The 17084-nt window shown below is 45.9% G+C and overlaps 1 protein-coding gene across 1 annotated transcript in view; it reads left to right on the plus strand.

The window, feature by feature from the left end:
• LOC117737592 (phospholipid-transporting ATPase ABCA1-like) overlaps window positions 1-17084 on the plus strand; it is a 65492-nt gene that overhangs the window by 25337 nt on the left and 23071 nt on the right. The window contains exons 9-31 of the mRNA XM_034543646.1: window positions 1156-1396; window positions 1480-1619; window positions 1696-1812; window positions 1949-2134; window positions 4092-4297; window positions 4801-4977; window positions 6467-6689; window positions 7794-8015; window positions 8103-8307; window positions 8430-8543; window positions 9487-9661; window positions 9775-9906; window positions 9995-10272; window positions 10347-10567; window positions 12500-12575; window positions 12657-12907; window positions 13060-13111; window positions 13200-13322; window positions 13613-13761; window positions 14130-14254; window positions 14527-14625; window positions 14748-14937; window positions 15166-15260. Of these exons, the coding sequence (XP_034399537.1) occupies window positions 1156-1396; window positions 1480-1619; window positions 1696-1812; window positions 1949-2134; window positions 4092-4297; window positions 4801-4977; window positions 6467-6689; window positions 7794-8015; window positions 8103-8307; window positions 8430-8543; window positions 9487-9661; window positions 9775-9906; window positions 9995-10272; window positions 10347-10567; window positions 12500-12575; window positions 12657-12907; window positions 13060-13111; window positions 13200-13322; window positions 13613-13761; window positions 14130-14254; window positions 14527-14625; window positions 14748-14937; window positions 15166-15260 (3797 nt within the window). The remainder of the gene's footprint in view (window positions 1-1155; window positions 1397-1479; window positions 1620-1695; window positions 1813-1948; window positions 2135-4091; window positions 4298-4800; window positions 4978-6466; window positions 6690-7793; window positions 8016-8102; window positions 8308-8429; window positions 8544-9486; window positions 9662-9774; window positions 9907-9994; window positions 10273-10346; window positions 10568-12499; window positions 12576-12656; window positions 12908-13059; window positions 13112-13199; window positions 13323-13612; window positions 13762-14129; window positions 14255-14526; window positions 14626-14747; window positions 14938-15165; window positions 15261-17084) is intronic.

A 17084-nucleotide genomic window follows, 5' to 3' on the forward strand; every position in this document is an offset into this window, starting at 1 on the left:
CTCCAGTAGAAGTAAGACACACTCCTGATCCCCTCTGAGGACAGACATGTCCTCCAGTAGAAGTAAGACACACTCCTGATCCCCTCTGTAAGGACAGACGTGTCCTCCAGTAGAAGTAAGACACACTCCTGATCCCCTCTGTGAGGACAGACGTGTCCTCCAGTTAGAAGTAAGACACACTCCTGATCCCCTCTGTGAGGACAGACGTGTCCTCCAGTAGAAGTAAGACACACTCCTGATCCCCTCTGAGGACAGACGTGTCCTCCAGTCGAGTCTTCCAGCCGACTGGGTTCACCCGGTTTATTTGGCAGCGTCTTTGTGTCCAGATAAAAGAGACAGATGAGTTCCAGCTGAACAAAGACTCTCAGCATGTTCTCACTTCACAGTCTGAACCAACAACAAACACTCAGTGTGTCCCTGTGTGTCCCTGTGAGTCCCTGTGAGTCCCTGTGTGTCCCTGTGTGTCCCTGTGAGTCCCTGTGTGTCCCTGTGTGTCCCTGTGTGTCCCTGTGAGTCCCTGTGTGTCCCTGTGAGTCCCTGTGTGTCCCTGTGTGTCCCTGTGTGTCCCTCACAGTGTGGAGATAGACTGGGGACACACTGAGTAAACTGGGAACACACTATGAGTAGACTGGGAGTACACTGTATAATGTTACATATTAATATATATGTTGGAGCTTCAGTCTGACAATCAGTAAAGTTCAGTCAGAGTGACCCAGTGTCACTCTGACTGAACACACACACACACACACACACACACACACACACGTGACTGTGTTTGGTTTATGTGGATGCTAAGTCAGGAATATAGTCAGGAACTATATGTACTACCTTTTTGTAGTACTTTAGTGGTTGTATTGTTGTTCAGTTGTGTTCAAGTGGTCTGCAGAAGCTCGTACCTCCCAGAATCCTTTTCTTTGGAAACACAAGTATATTTGATTTAGTTTATATTCCACGACGTTGAACTCTGAAATGTGACCTCAGCAGATTCGACAAACAGGAAGTCACCACTCTTCCACTGTCAGCGGTTATTTAGGTTTGTTCTGGAGCATGACTCAAGTTGAGGACAGATGTTGTCACGCTGTGATGAGTTCAATGACTCTACTATTTAGTCATCTAATATTTGTTGGTGTCTCTGAATGCCTCTCTGTGGGTCAGCTGGCTGGGATGAAGAGCTGGATCGACTTGAGGACGGAGATCGTGTTCCTGACCCAGAACGCCACGTCGTCCCCCAGCACCATGTACCAGGCCGTCTCCCGGATCGTCTGCGGTCACCCTGAAGGCGGCGGCCTGCAGATCAAGTCCCTCAACTGGTACGAGGACAGCAACTACAAGGCCCTGTTCGGGAACCAGAACAGCAGCGAGGACGAGTCCACGTCGCTGTACGACAACTCGTCCAGTGAGTCCTCAGGGGTGTGTGTGTGTGTGTGTGTGTGTGTGTGTGTGTTTTATGTATTTACATGTTTATGTGTCGTGTTCCAGCGCCGTACTGTAACAGTCTGGTGAAGAACATGGACTCCAACCCGATGTCCCGGATGATCTGGCAGGCCCTGAAGCCGCTGCTGATTGGGAAGATCCTGTACACCCCCCACACCCCCGCCACCCAGAGGGTCATCCACGAGGTATGACATCACTTCCTGTCTCCTCACTCCCCCCGCAGGCTGAGCGGTGTCTTTTAACTGTCTGCGGTGCGTTCAGGTAAACCGGACCTTCCAGGAGCTCGGTGTGTTCAGGGACCTGGGCGGTATGTGGGAGGAGATGAGACCCAAAGCCTGGAACTTCATGGAGAACGGCGAGCAGGTGGACGTGATCCGGGTAAACAGGCTCCGCCCCCCGCCTCACCTGTTCTTCTTTTTCAACTTTATTTATTATTGTTTCCATGAGACGTCTTTCTTCACATTCATGGTAATAAATACTTGATTCATATTGGTCGTCCTGATCTGTCCTTTAGACTCTGCTGAAGAACAACGCCACCGCCAGATTGTTCCACGCCCAGCTGACCCACACCGATTGGACCGTGGACGACATCTCCAACTTCCTGTCCAAGCAGGCGACCCCGACCCACAGCGGGCTCACCTGGAGGGAGGTGTTCAACGAGACCGACCAGGCCATCATGAGCATCTCCCGCTTCATGGAGGTCAGTGACCACACAGCGACTGTCCTGCACTACATTGTGGGGACCAACTGTACTTCACTTCATTGTGGGGACCAACTGTACTTCACTTCATTGTGGGGACCAACTGTCCTTCACTACATTGTGGGGACCAACTGTACTTCACTACATTGTGGGGACCAACTGTCCTTCACTACATTGTGGGGACCAACTGTACTTCACTACATTGTGGGGACCAACTGTACTTCACTACATTGTGGGGACCAACTGTCCTTCGCTTCATTGTGGGGACCAACTGTCCTTCACTTCATTGTGGGGACCAACTGTCCTTCACTTCATTGTGGGGACCAACTGTACTTCACTACATTGTGGGGACCAACTGTCCTTCGCTACATTGTGGGGACCAACTGTCCTGCACTACATTGTGGGGACCAACTGTCCTTCACTTCATTGTGGGGACCAACTGTACTTCACTACATTGTGGGGACCAACTGTACTTCACTTCATTGTGGGGACCAACTGTCCTTCACTTCATTGTGGGGACCAACTGTCCTGCACTACATTGTGGGGACCAACTGTCCTTCACTTCATTGTGGGGACCAACTGTCCTTCACTACATTGTGGGGACCAACTGTCCTTCACTTCATTGTGGGGACCAACTGTCCTTCACTACATTGTGGGGACCAACTGTCCTTCACTTAATTGTGGGGACCAACTGTCCTTCACTACATTGTGGGGACCAACTGTCCTGCACTACATTGTGGGGACCAACTGTACTTCACTTCATTGTGGGGACCAACTGTCCTTCACTTCATTGTGGGGACTAACTGTCCTTCACTTCATTGTGGGGACCAACTGTCCTTCACTTCATTGTTGGGACCAACTGTCCTTCACTTCATTGTGGGGACCAACTGTCCTTCACTTCATTGTTGGGACCAACTGTCCTTCACTTCATTGTGGGGACCAACTGTCCTTCACTTCATTGTGGGGACTAACTGTCCTTCACTTCATTGTGGGGACTAACTGTCCTTCACTTCATTGTGGGGACCAACTGTACTTCACTTCATTGTGGGGACCAACTGTCCTTCACTTCATTGTGGGGACCGACTGTACTTCACTACATTGTGGGGACCGACTGTACTTCACTACATTGTGGGGACCGACTGTCCTTCACTACATTGTGAAAACCAACTGTACTTCACTACATTGTGAAAACCGACTGTATGTCTGTACTTCACTACATTGTTGAGACCAACTGTGCTTCACTATATTTTTGGGACCAACTGTACTTCATTGTTATATATATATATATATATATATATACATATATATTGTTACATTGTTGAGTGGTCGTCCCGTAACTACAAGGTAGCCGGGTTTGATCCCCGCTCTCATAGTTGCATGTTGAAGTGTCCTTGAGCAAGACACTAAACCCTCAGTTGCTCCCGGGGCACTTCACTGCAGCCCACTGCTCCTTAATAACTAAGGATGGGTCAAATGCAGAGAAGAATTTACCCACGGGGATCAAAAGTGTACATTTCTTGTTGGGACCGACTGTACTTCACTATATTGTTTGGACCAACTGTACTTCACTATATTGTTGGGACCAACTGTACTTCACTATATTGTTGGGACCAACTGTACTTCACTATATTGTTGGGACCAACTGTACTTCACTATATTGTTGGGACCAACTGTACTTCACTATATTGTTGGGACCAACTGTACTTCACTATATTGTTGGGACCAACTGTACGTCTGTACTTCACTGTGGGGAAAGTATATTAACTGCTATACACATGCAGGTGTTCATCTGCTGCAGATTTGTGTCCCTGTGATATCACTGTAGGACGCCTCATCACAGCCTTGATCAGACGGGTTTTGCAGAACATGCTGTGATTGGTGGATCAAGATCACATGACCTCTCTCTGTGTGTGTGTGTGTGTGTGTGTGTGTGTGTGTGTGTGTGTGTGTGTGTTAGTGTGTAAACCTGGACAAACTGGAGCCGGTCTCCAGCGAGGAGCAAATGGTCAACCAGTCCATGGTGCTGCTGGAGGACAGGAAGTTCTGGGCGGGGATCGTGTTCCCGGATGTCGACCCAAACGCCACCGAGCTGCCGGCCAAACTCAACTACAAGATCCGCATGGACATCGACAACGTGGAGAGGACCAATAAGATCAAAGACGCGTACGACACACACACACACACACACACACACACACACACACACACACACACACACACACACACACACACACACACACACACACACACACACACACACACACACACACACACACACACACACACACACACACACACACACACACACACACACACACACACACACACACACACACACACACACACACACAAACAAACACACACAATAAAGTGTTGGAATGACTCCAATAAAAGCAACCCAGAGAGGTGTGGTTTCTTTTCAGTCATTGTGGGGACTCTCTGATTTGAGGGCCAAACGTAAACATTTAATTTTAATGTTAAAGGAACAGTTGAACATGATTCAACTCTACAGTGGATTAGCTTAGCATAATCAGTGCAAACGGGGGGGGGGGAGAGACTGCTTGCTTGCTTGCTAGCTAGCTAGCTAGCTAGCTAGCCTGACTATGTCCCTTTTTTAAGGTGAACAGCTCTTCATCCGACCTGTTGTCTGTCTTCCTCTTCTTCAGGTACTGGGACCCGGGTCCCCGTGCCGACCCATTTGAGGACATGCGGTACATCTGGGGCGGGTTCTCGTACCTGCAGGACGTTATTGAGCAAGGCATCATTCGAGCAGTGACGGGCACCAAGGAGAAGACGGGTGTCTACATCCAGCAGATGCCTTACCCCTGCTACGTGGACGACATGTAAGACCTGTATTCATGTCTTAACCTGTCCTCCATGTCCAAACCTGACCTGTCCCCCATGTCTAAACCTAACCCGTCCTCCTTGTCTTAACCCGTCCTCCTTGTCTTAACCCGTCCTCTTGTCTTAACCCGTCCTCTTGTCTTAACCTGTCCTCTTGTCTTAACCTGTCCTCCATGTCTAAACCTAACCCGTCCTCCTTGTCTTAACCCGTCCTCTTGTCTTAACCCGTCCTCTTGTCTTAACCTGTCCTCCATGTCTAAACTTAACCCGTCCTCCTTGTCTTAACCCGTCCTCCTTGTCTTAACCCGTCCTCTTGTCTTAACCCGTCCTCTTGTCTTAACCTGTCCTCCATGTCCAAACCTGACCTGTCCCCCATGTCTAAACCTAACCCGTCCTCCTTGTCTTAACCCGTCCTCTTGTCTTAACCCGTCCTCCTTGTCTTAACCCGTCCTCCTTGTCTTAACCCGTCCTCTTGTCTTAACCCGTCCTCTTGTCTTAACCTGTCCTCTTGTCTAAACCTAACCCGTCCTCTTGTCTTAACCCGTCCTCTTGTCTTAACCCGTCCTCCTTGTCTTAACCCGTCCTCTTGTCTTAACCCGTCCTCTTGTCTTAACCCGTCCTCCTTGTCTTAACCCGTCCTCCTTGTCTTAACCTGTCCTCCTGTCTTAACCCGTCCTCTTGTCTTAACCCGTCCTCTTGTCTTAACCTGTCCTCTTGTCTAAACCTAACCCGTCCTCTTGTCTTAACCCGTCCTCTTGTCTTAACCCGTCCTCCTTGTCTTAACCCGTCCTCTTGTCTTAACCTGTCCTCCATGTCTAAACCTAACCCGTCCTCTTGTCTTAACCCGTCCTCCTTGTCTTAACCCGTCCTCTTGTCTTAACCTGTCCTCTTGTCTTAACCTGTCCTCTTGTCTAAACCTAACCCGTCCTCTTGTCTTAACCCGTCCTCTTGTCTTAACCTGTCCTCTTGTCTTAACCTGTCCTCTTGTCTAAACCTAACCCGTCCTCTTGTCTTAACCCGTCCTCTTGTCTAAACCTAACCCGTCCTCTTGTCTTAACCTGTCCTCTTGTCTAAACCTAACCCGTCCTCTTGTCTTAACCCGTCCTCTTGTCTTAACCTGACCTGTTCCTCCTGTCTTAACCCTACCTCTTGTCTTAACCTGTCCTCTTGTCTTAACCTGTCCTCCATGTCTAAACCTGACCTGTTCCTCCTGTCTTAACCCGTCCTCTTGTCTTAACCTGTCCTCCATGTCTAAACCTAACCCGTCCTCCTGTCTTAACAGTCCTCTTGTCTTAACCTGTCCTCTTGTCTTAACCCTACCTCTTGTCTTAACCTGTCCTCTTGTCTTAACCTGTCCTCTTGTCTTAACCCGTCCTCTTGTCTTAACCTGTCCTCTTGTCTTAACCCTACCTCTTGTCTTAACCCGTCCTCTTGTCTTGACCGTCCTCTTGTCTTAACCGTCCTCCGCCCCCTTCCCCCCCGTCCCAGCTTCCTGCGGGTGATAAGCCGCTCCATGCCTCTCTTCATGACTCTGGCGTGGATGTACTCGGTGGCGATCATCCTGAAGAGCGTTGTGTACGAGAAGGAGGCTCGTCTGAAGGAGACCATGAGGATCATGGGCCTGAACAACGGCATCCTGTGGTTCAGCTGGTTCATCAGCAGCCTGATTCCTCTGCTGGTCAGCGCCGGCCTGCTGGTGGTGCTGCTGAAGGTAAGCTGGAGGCTGCGTCTTGGGTCGAGAGGCGAAATCTAAAACCCCCAAAACGCAAAGAATTCTAATTTAGTTGTTTACATATACATTTTTGGTCCTTGTTGTCCCCCGATCTGAAGCCCGGAGGACATCTGTTCATTCGCATGAGGCTGATTTTAAAGCTCTGAGAGTTTCTCATTTGCTTTTATGTCATGTTGTTTTTATGTCATTGCTATATTTTGTATATTTCACAGAACCTTTTTAAATGTGTTTGGACTGCGGCAATGTTTAGTCAATTAGCCATCTACACAAGTGATAATTGGGGAATTCTTCAATTCAACTCATTAATGTGGCGTCAAATCATCAACCGGTTTAATCAATGGATATATTGAGTATCATTTGCATAACAGTGAACATGTTCTATATATTATAGCCTGAAGGAAGCATATAGAAGGGGAATGGAATGGGTCCCAGCACAGAACCTTGTGGGACCTCCTGATTGTCCTCATTGACGACCCCATTGGCCTGATTTACTTAATTTACCTCATTGGCATGATTTACCTAATTGATGACGTCATTGACAACCTCCTTAACCTAGTTGACAACCTCATTGATCTCATTGACCTTATTGGCCTCCTCATTGACCTTGTTGACAACCTCATTGACGTCCTAATTGGTCTGATTGACTTCGTTTACCTCATTGGCCTGGTTTACCCAATTAACAACCTCATTGATTGCATTGTTGACAACCTCATTAACCATGTTGACAACCTCATTGATCTCATTGGCATCCTCATTGAGCTTGTTGACAACCTCATTGACGTCCTAATTGGTCTGATTGACTTAATTTACCTCATTGGCATGATTTCCTTTATTGATGACGTCATTGACAACCTCCTTAACCCAGTTGACAACCTCATTGATCTCATTGGCCTCCTCATTGACCTTGTTGACAACCTCATTGACGTCCTAATTGGTCTGATTGACTTCATTTACCTCATTGGCCTGGTTTACCCAATTAACAACCTCATTGGCAACCTCATTGATGACATATTTGACAACCTCATTGATCTCATTGGCATCCTCATTGAGCTTGTTGACCTCATGTGACTCCCTCCTGAGCAGAAGGGGAACCTGCTGCCCTACAGCGACCCCGGCGTGGTCTTCCTGTTCCTGGGCTCCTTCGCGGTGGTGACCATCATGCAGTGCTTCCTCCTCAGCACGGCGTTCGCCCGCGCTAACCTGGCCGCCGCCTGCGGAGGCATCATCTACTTCACGCTCTATCTGCCCTACGTGCTGTGCGTGGCCTGGCAGGACTACATCGGCTTCGGGGGCAAAGTCTTCGCTGTAAGAACTCGCTGCGCTTCTCTGTCACGATGCTGTGTTGTCATTGGACCAGAGAGTCACATGTCTTCCCCCCCCCCCCTCCCAAAGAGCCTCCTGTCCCCCGTGGCGTTCGGGTTCGGCTGCGAGTACTTTGCCCTGTTTGAGGAGCAGGGAGTCGGTATCCAGTGGAAGAACCTGGTGTCCAGCCCTCTGGAGGAGGACGACTTCAGCCTGCGCACCGCCATCGTCATGATGTACCTGGACTCCTTCCTGTACGGAGTCCTCACCTGGTACATCGAGGCTGTGTTCCCAGGTGAGAGGCCACGTTGAGTACGAGTTGGACCGGCTCAAAAAGAGTTCCAGACAGACTTAAGAACTTAAGGGACTCATAACTATGTATTCTGATCTTTACTAAGGTGTATTTGTCCGTCTCAGGTCAGTACGGGATCCCTCGACTGTGGTATTTCCCCTTCACCAAGGCCTACTGGTTCGGAGACAAAGAAGGGAAGTCCAACAAAGTCCCCCTGAGCCGGAAGGAGAACCCAGAAGGTGAGGCTGCTGTGGCTCCGAGTCACCACACGGTGGCGATAGAGCTGCTCACAGAAAACCTCAAAGAACACCTTTTAAGCCCCAATTGGGCTTTACACATCATAGTTATTAGACTGTGTAAAAACTCACAATAAGCATGAGCAAATATATTGACGTTATACATCCAATTACATTTCCACACAACTCAAACGCCAACTGAAAGAATTATTAAAATATCATAATCATCATTTTGTCATGAGTCAGCCCACTCAGCACGTTTCCGGAACCAGCAACCCCTAGCTCAGTGCTATCAGAAAAAGCCAGATAGCAAAAAGCAAGACGATTTAACACAGATTCAAAAATCCTTCTGGACCAAAGCATCACTTTAGCACTTACAGTCAGTTTTTTGGCTTTTAAAAAAAACAAAACAACAAAGACTGCTATATTTGGATGTATTGAACACCATAAGTAATATACAAGTGAAATATATGGTTTGGTACATGAGAAAATTCAAATTGCCCAAATGCTCATTTGGCCTAATTTATCTGTACTAAAAACCTCTCTAACTTTGTTCTGCTTTACTTTTTCAAGGTCAAACTTTGCAGAGAGACTGGTCCCATATTGTTCTATGAGCATCTTTTAAAGAGATAATCATCCTGAAAGTGCTTTTTTTTCCTAGGCGAACCTGGAAATTCTACTTTTTCTGTATTTCATCTTTATTTACTCTTAACCAGTAACATATATACTAATATGTACACATCTGAACAGAAGCCCACATGGGTTGCCTTTATTATAACACCAACATTATTAAAATAGCCTTTGTGGTTGCTGAGATGCACCCTTTTTAGTTTGGGTATGATATTTCGAGCAGAAACCTAGAAAATAGCTTGGGGCTTAAGAGGTTAAACCTCCAAGACTCCTGATCTAAAGAGACGTCCTGGACTCGTGTGGTCTTTCATTCTAGCGGTGTGCATCGAGGAGGAGCCGGCTCACCTGGAGCCCGGAGTCTACATCGAGAACCTGGTGAAGGTCTACCGGCACGGGAAGAAGCTGGCGGTGGACGGACTGACGCTCGGCTTCTACGAGGGACAAATCACCTCGTTCCTGGGACACAACGGAGCCGGGAAAACCACCACCATGTGAGTACAGGACCACATAAACCAGGACAGGGACAGGGACGGGTAAAGGACAGGAACATTTACAGAAGGACAAGTACAGGAACAGGTCTCTCTCAATAATCTGGTCCCTGCAGGTCCATCCTGACCGGTCTGTTCCCCCCCACCTCTGGCACTGCCTACATCCTGGGCAGAGACATCCGGACTGAGCTGAGTGCCATCAGACAGAGTCTGGGAGTCTGCCCTCAACACAATGTCCTCTTCAGCATGTGAGTCCTCGGACACGATGCAGGACTGTGTCCCCGTGAGGGTTGGAGGTGTCCGTTTTGCTTACGGGTGTTATGGTGCCCCCTGCAGGCTGACGGTAGAGGAGCACATCTGGTTCTACGGCCGGCTCAAAGGCCTGTCGGAGCAGCAGGTGAAAGGCGAGATCGAGCAGATCCTGCAGGACACGGGGCTGCCGCACAAACGCAACTCCAGGTCCAGCGCGCTGTCCGGCGGCATGCAGAGGAAGCTGTCTGTGGCGCTGGCCTTCGTCGGGGGGTCGAAAGTCGTGATCCTGGACGAGCCCACGGCCGGCGTGGACCCCTTTGCCCGCAGAGGGATCTGGGACCTGCTGCTGAAGTACCGGCAGGGTGAGTCGTCCTCATAGCGCGCCGCTGGTTTAGTTTAACGGCTGGACCACGTCTGAACTTCCTGTCTGCGTCAGGTCGGACCATCATCCTGTCCACGCACCACATGGACGAGGCGGACATCCTGGGAGACCGGATCGCCATCATCTCCCACGGGAAGCTGTGCTGCGTGGGCTCGTCCCTGTACCTGAAGAACCAGCTGGGGACGGGCTACTACCTGACGCTGGTGAAGAGGGAGCCGGAGCCGTCCCTCAGCTCCTGCAGGAACTCGTCCAGCACCGTGTCCTTCACCAAGAAGGTCTCCACCCGGTTACACCACCCGCTGTGTGTCTCTGTGTCAGTCTCTGTGTGTCAGTCTCTGTGTGTCAGTTGCTCTGTGTCAGTGTCTCTGTGTGTCAGTGTCTCTGTGTGCCAGTGTCTCTTTGTCAGTCTCTGTGTGTCAGTCTCTGTGTGTCAGTGTGTCAGTGTCTCTGTGTGTCAGTGTCTCTTTGTCAGTCTGTGTGTGTCAGTGTCTCTGTGTGTCAGTGTGTCAGTCTCTGTGTGTCAGTGTCTCTGTGTGTCAGTGTCTCTGTGTGTCAGTGTCTCTGTGTGTCAGTGTGTCAGTGTCTCTGTGTCTCTGTGTGTCAGTGTCTCTGTCAGTGTCTCTGTGTCAGTGTCTCTGTGTCAGTGTCTCTGTGTGTCAGTGTGTCAGTGTTGCTGTGTGTCAGTGTCTCTGTGTGTCAGTGTCTCTGTGTCAGTGTCTCTGTGTCAGTGTCAGTGTCTCTGTGTCAGTGTCGCTGTGTGTCAGTGTCTATATGTGTCAGTGTCTCTGTCAGTGTCTCTGTGTCAGTCTCTCTGTGTCAGTGTCTCTGTGTGTCAGTGTCTTTTTGTCAGTGTCTCTCTGTGTCAGTGTCTTTGTGTCTGTGTGTCAGTGTCTCTGTGTGCCAGTGTGTCAGTGTCTGTGTGTGTCAGTGTCTGTGTGTGTCAGTGTCTGTGTGTGTCAGTGTCTGTGTGTGTCAGTGTCTCTGTGTGTCAGTGTCTCTGTCTCTGTGTGTCAGTGTCTCTGTGTGTCAGTGTCTCTCTGTGTCAGTGTCTCTGTGTCAGTGTCTCTGTGTCAGTCTCTCTGTGTCAGTCTCTGTGTGTCAGTGTCTGTGTGTGTCAGTGTCTGTGTGTGTCAGTGTCTGTGTGTGTCAGTGTCTGTGTGTGTCAGTGTCTCTGTGTGTCAGTGTCTCTGTGTGTCAGTGTCTCTGTGTCAGTGTGTCAGTGTCTCTGTGTGTCAGTGTCTCTGTGTGTCAGTGTCTCTCTGTGTCAGTGTCTCTGTGTGTCAGTGTCTCTGTGTGTCAGTGTCTCTGTGTCAGTGTCTCTGTCAGTGTCTCTGTGTCAGTGTCTCTGTGTCAGTGTCTCTGTGTCAGTGTCTCTGTGTCAGTGTCTCTGTGTGTCAGTGTCTCTGTCAGTGTCTGTGTGTCAGTGTCTGTGTGTCAGTGTCTGTGTGTCAGTGTCTCTCTGTGTCAGTGTCTTTGTGTCTGTGTGTCAGTGTCTCTGTGTGCCAGTGTGTCAGTGTCTGTGTGTGTCAGTGTCTCTGTGTGTCAGTGTCTCTGTGTCAGTGTGTCAGTGTCTCTGTGTGTCTGTGTGTCAGTGTCTCTCTGTGTGTCAGTGTCTCTGTGTCAGTGTCTCTCTGTGTGTCAGTGTCTCTGTGTCAGTGTCTCTGTGTCAGTATCTCTGTCAGTGTCTCTGTGTCAGTGTCTCTGTGTCAGTATCTCTGTCAGTGTCTCTGTCAGTGTCTCTGTCAGTGTCTCTGTGTCAGTGTCTCTGTGTCAGTATCTCTGTCAGTGTCTCTGTCAGTGTCTCTCTGTGTGTCAGTGTCTCTGTCAGTGTCTCTGTCAGTGTCTCTGTCAGTGTCTCTGTGTCAGTGTCTCTGTGTCAGTATCTCTGTCAGTGTCTCTGTCAGTGTCTCTCTGTGTGTCAGTATCTCTGTCAGTGTCTCTGTCAGTGTCTCTCTGTGTGTCAGTGTCTCTGTCAGTGTCTCTGTGTCAGTGTCTCTGTCAGTCTCTCTCTGTCAGTGTCTCTGTGTCAGTCTCTCTCTGTCAGTGTCTCTGTCAGTGTCTCTCTGTGTGTCAGTGTCTCTGTCAGTGTCTCTCTGTCAGTGTCTCTCTGTGTGTCAGTGTCTCTGTCAGTGTCTCTGTGTCAGTGTCTCTGTCAGTGTCTCTGTGTCAGTGTCTCTGTGTGTACCTTACCCTGTACTGTGTTTCAGGAGGAGGAGAGTACTTCGGTCAGCAGCAGTGACGCCGGCCTCGGCAGCGATCATGAAAGTGAGGCTGCGACTATCGGTGAGCTCTCTGTTCCTGCAGAGCGTTCGATTCGTTCACCTTCAGGCGGGTCTGATCTGTGTCTCTTGTCTCCGTCCTCAGAAACTGGTCCGGCGGCGTCCGTCTGCAGCGCCGCCTTCGTGCCCCCTGACGTGTCCCTGGTCTCGGGTCTGATTCTGGGCCACGTCCCCGCCGCACGCCTGGTGGAGGACCTGGGACACGAGCTGACCTACGTCCTCCCGTACAGCGCCGCCAAGGAAGGGGCCTTCGTGGAGCTCTTCAAAGACCTGGACCTCCAGCTGCCCGAACTCGGCATCTCCAGCTACGGGGTGTCGGACACCACGCTGGAGGAGGTGACGGGTTTAGTTATCAGAACTATATATATATATATATATATCTCTGTATAAATATACACACAGTCGAAATGCAACAAACATACATTTGGAGAGAACAAATGGAAAATAAATAATAGTAAAGAAATTTATGATTTTTTCTTTATTTGTAGATTTTCCTGAAAGTGGCTGAAGACAACGGAGTCGACACTGAAGTGCCTTCAGGTGAGGAGTGACCTCTGACCTTGGTGTCACACACACACTATGTGTTGACTGGATTTCAGACTGTGTGTGTGTGTGTGTCTGTGTGTAGATGGTACACTTCCTGTCCGAAGGCGGAGGAGGACTCACGCCTTCGGTGGAGGAGACCATCAGAGCTGTCTGAGACCTTTAACAGAGGACGACAACGACTGCAACGAGTCTGAAGGAGATCCCGGTACACAATATGTTTTATTTATGTTGTGTGTGTATATGTGTATGTATTATGTATGTTCTATTCATGTCTGAGACAGAGTTGGACCTCCTGCTTTTTTCTCGACTGAACATTATTATTATCATTAAGATTATTCCAAGCTAATGTTAGCATTCTGCTCAGTGCTAGCGTTAGCGAAGCAGAGGTCCAATTTCAGACTGACTGGACCTCCAGAGGACTCCTCCGTTGGGAAGCAACGTTGATGCTCGTGACGTGATCACACGTGTCATCATGTGACCTCTGTGACCTCTCAGAGTGCCGGGAGACGGACTGGTTGAACTGTACTGACGGTAAAGGGTCGTATCAGGTGAAAGGTTGGAGTCTGAAGAGGCAGCAGTTTGTAGCTCTGATGTGGAAACGATTTCTGCACGCTCGACGCTCCAGGAAAGGCTTCTTCGCTCAGGTACGCTGGCCGCTAATATTGATTAATATTATATATATATATATATATATATATATATATATATATATATATATATATATATATATATATATATATATATATATATATATATTTAAATAAATATATTTAATATATATATATATATATATATATATTTAAATAAATATATTTAATATATATATATATATATATATATATATATATATATATATATATATAAATATATTTAATATATATATATTTTTTATTTATGTATGTGTGTGTGTGTGTATATATATATATATATATTTATTTTTTAATTATATATATTTATGTGTATACATGTTACATGTTTCCTGTAATTGTTGACAGACTTGTTCACTTTGCAGATTGTCCTTCCTGCTGTGTTTGTGTGTATCGCTCTGGTCTTCAGTCTCATCGTCCCCCCTTTCGGAAAATATCCCAGTCTGGAGCTGCAGCCGTGGATGTACGAGGACCAGGTCACCTTCATCAGGTACACAACTCCTACACTGTAATACACTGCACTAAACATTGTACTAGCATTGTACTATAAGTATATACACATTCTATAATTGAATACAAGAATATTCTATATATTTCATTCTATATCTAGAGTATAGAATAATAAAAGCTTGAATGTAACCGATCAAGCTATCAATTAAGCAATTAAAGATGGTAGAAACATACCTGTAACACACACACACACACACACACACACACACTGAGAGAATGAGTTAAATGTGTGTGTTGCGTGTTGTGCGTCAGTGATGACGCGCCCGGAGACGCCAACATGCAGAAGTTGTTGAGCGCTCTGCTGGACGCACCGGGCCTCGGGACTCGCTGCATGGACGGACATCCCATCCCGTAAGAAAACATGGCTTTAATAAATCCAACTATTTATTAAAATAAATCTACGAAAGAGAGTATATTTAAAATCCTCACACATGCAGTCTGGTCGGTGCTGACCTGTGTGTCCCCGTCCTCAGAGAGGCTCCCTGTACGATGGGGGACGAGGACTGGCAGACTCCCGATGTCCCTGAAAGCCTCCAGCAGCTGTTCAGGTCCACGAACTGGACCATGGAGGACCCGTCTCCGGCCTGTTTCTGCAGCTGCGACGACAAGAAGAAGATGCTGCCGGACTGTCCGGCCGGAGCCGGAGGACTGCCCCCCCCTGAGGTCAGACCACCTGACCCCAGACCTGAACCTGAACGCATCATTAGGCCTCTGTTCGCCCAGTTTTTTTTATGTCAATATTATATATCTTCACCACATGTATACACAGAGAAATGTATTGTTGTTGTTATTAACATTATTATATATTAAAGGGAAAGAAACAGAAAAATAAGCAGTAGTACAATAAAGGATTTAAAGTTAATAGTAATATGTTTAACTGCTGTTGTTCAGATGAAGCTGAGCGCCAACGACACACTGCAGAACCTCACGGGAAGAAACATCTCAGACTACCTGGTGAAAACATACGCTCAGATCATCGGCAAGAGGTGAGAGGATACACTGCAGTAGATGTACAGAGATACACAGAGATACACTGTAGATACACTATAGATACACAGAGATACACATTTAATACACTGTAGATACACGTTAATACACTGTAGATACACTGTAGATACACATTTAATACACTGTAGATACACATTTAATACACTGTAGATACACATTTAATACACTGTAGATACACATTTAATACACTGTAGATACACGTTTAATACACTATAGATACACATTTAATACACTATAGATACACATTTAATACACTATAGATACACATTTAATACACTATAGATACACATTTAATACACTATAGATACACGTTTAATACACTGTAGATACACGTTTAATACACTGTAGATACACGTTAATACACTGTAGATACACATTTAATACACTATAGATACACATTTAATACACTATAGATACACATTTAATACACTATAGATACACGTTTAATACACTGTAGATACACTATAGATACACGTTTAATACACTGTAGATACACTATAGATACACATTTAATACACTATAGATACACATTTAATACACTATAGATACACATTTAATACACTATAGATACACGTTTAATACACTGTAGATACACTATAGATACACATTTAATACACTGTAGATACACATTTAATACACTATAGATACACATTTAATACACTGTAGATACACATTTAATACACTGTAGATACACATTTAATACACTATAGATACACATTTAATACACTATAGATACACGTTTAATACACTGTAGATACACATTTAATACACTATAGATACACGTTTAATACACTGTAGATACACATTTAATACACTATAGATACACATTTAATACACTGTAGATACACTATAGATACACATTTAATACACTGTAGATACACATTTAATACACTATAGATACACATTTAATACACTATAGATACACATTTAATACACTGTAGATACACATTTAATACACTATAGATACACATTTAATACACTATAGATACACATTTAATACACTATAGATACACGTTTAATACACTATAGATACACATTTAATACACTAGAGATACACATTTAATACACTATAGATACACATTTAATACACTATAGATACACGTTTAATACACTATAGATACACATTTAATACACTGTAGATACACTATAGATACACATTTAATACACTGTAGATACACATTTAATACACTAGAGATACACATTTAATACACTGTAGATACACATTTAATACACTGTAGATACACGTTTAATACACTGTAGATACACGTTTAATACACTATAGATACACATTTAATACACTAGAGATACACATTTAATACACTGTAGATACACATTTAATACACTGTAGATACACATTTAATACACTAGAGATACACATTTAATACACTAGAGATACACATTTAATACACTGTAGATACACATTTAATACACTGTAGATACACATTTAATACACTATAGATACACATTTAATACACTGTAGATACACGTTTAATACACTATAGATACACATTTAATACACTAGAGATACACATTTAATACACTGTAGATACACATTTAATACACTGTAGATACACATTTAATACACTGTAGATACACATTTAATACACTAGAGATACACATTTAATACACTAGGGATACACATTTAATACACTGTAGATACACTATAGATACACATTTAATACACTGTAGATACACATTTAATACACTAGAGATACACATTTAATACACTAGAGATACACATTAAATACACTAGAGATACACATTTAATACACTATAGATACACATTTAATACACTATAGATA

Source organism: Cyclopterus lumpus, chromosome 10 (genome assembly GCF_009769545.1).
Source record: "Cyclopterus lumpus isolate fCycLum1 chromosome 10, fCycLum1.pri, whole genome shotgun sequence".
NCBI classification, from domain to species: Eukaryota; Metazoa; Chordata; class Actinopteri; order Perciformes; family Cyclopteridae; genus Cyclopterus; species Cyclopterus lumpus.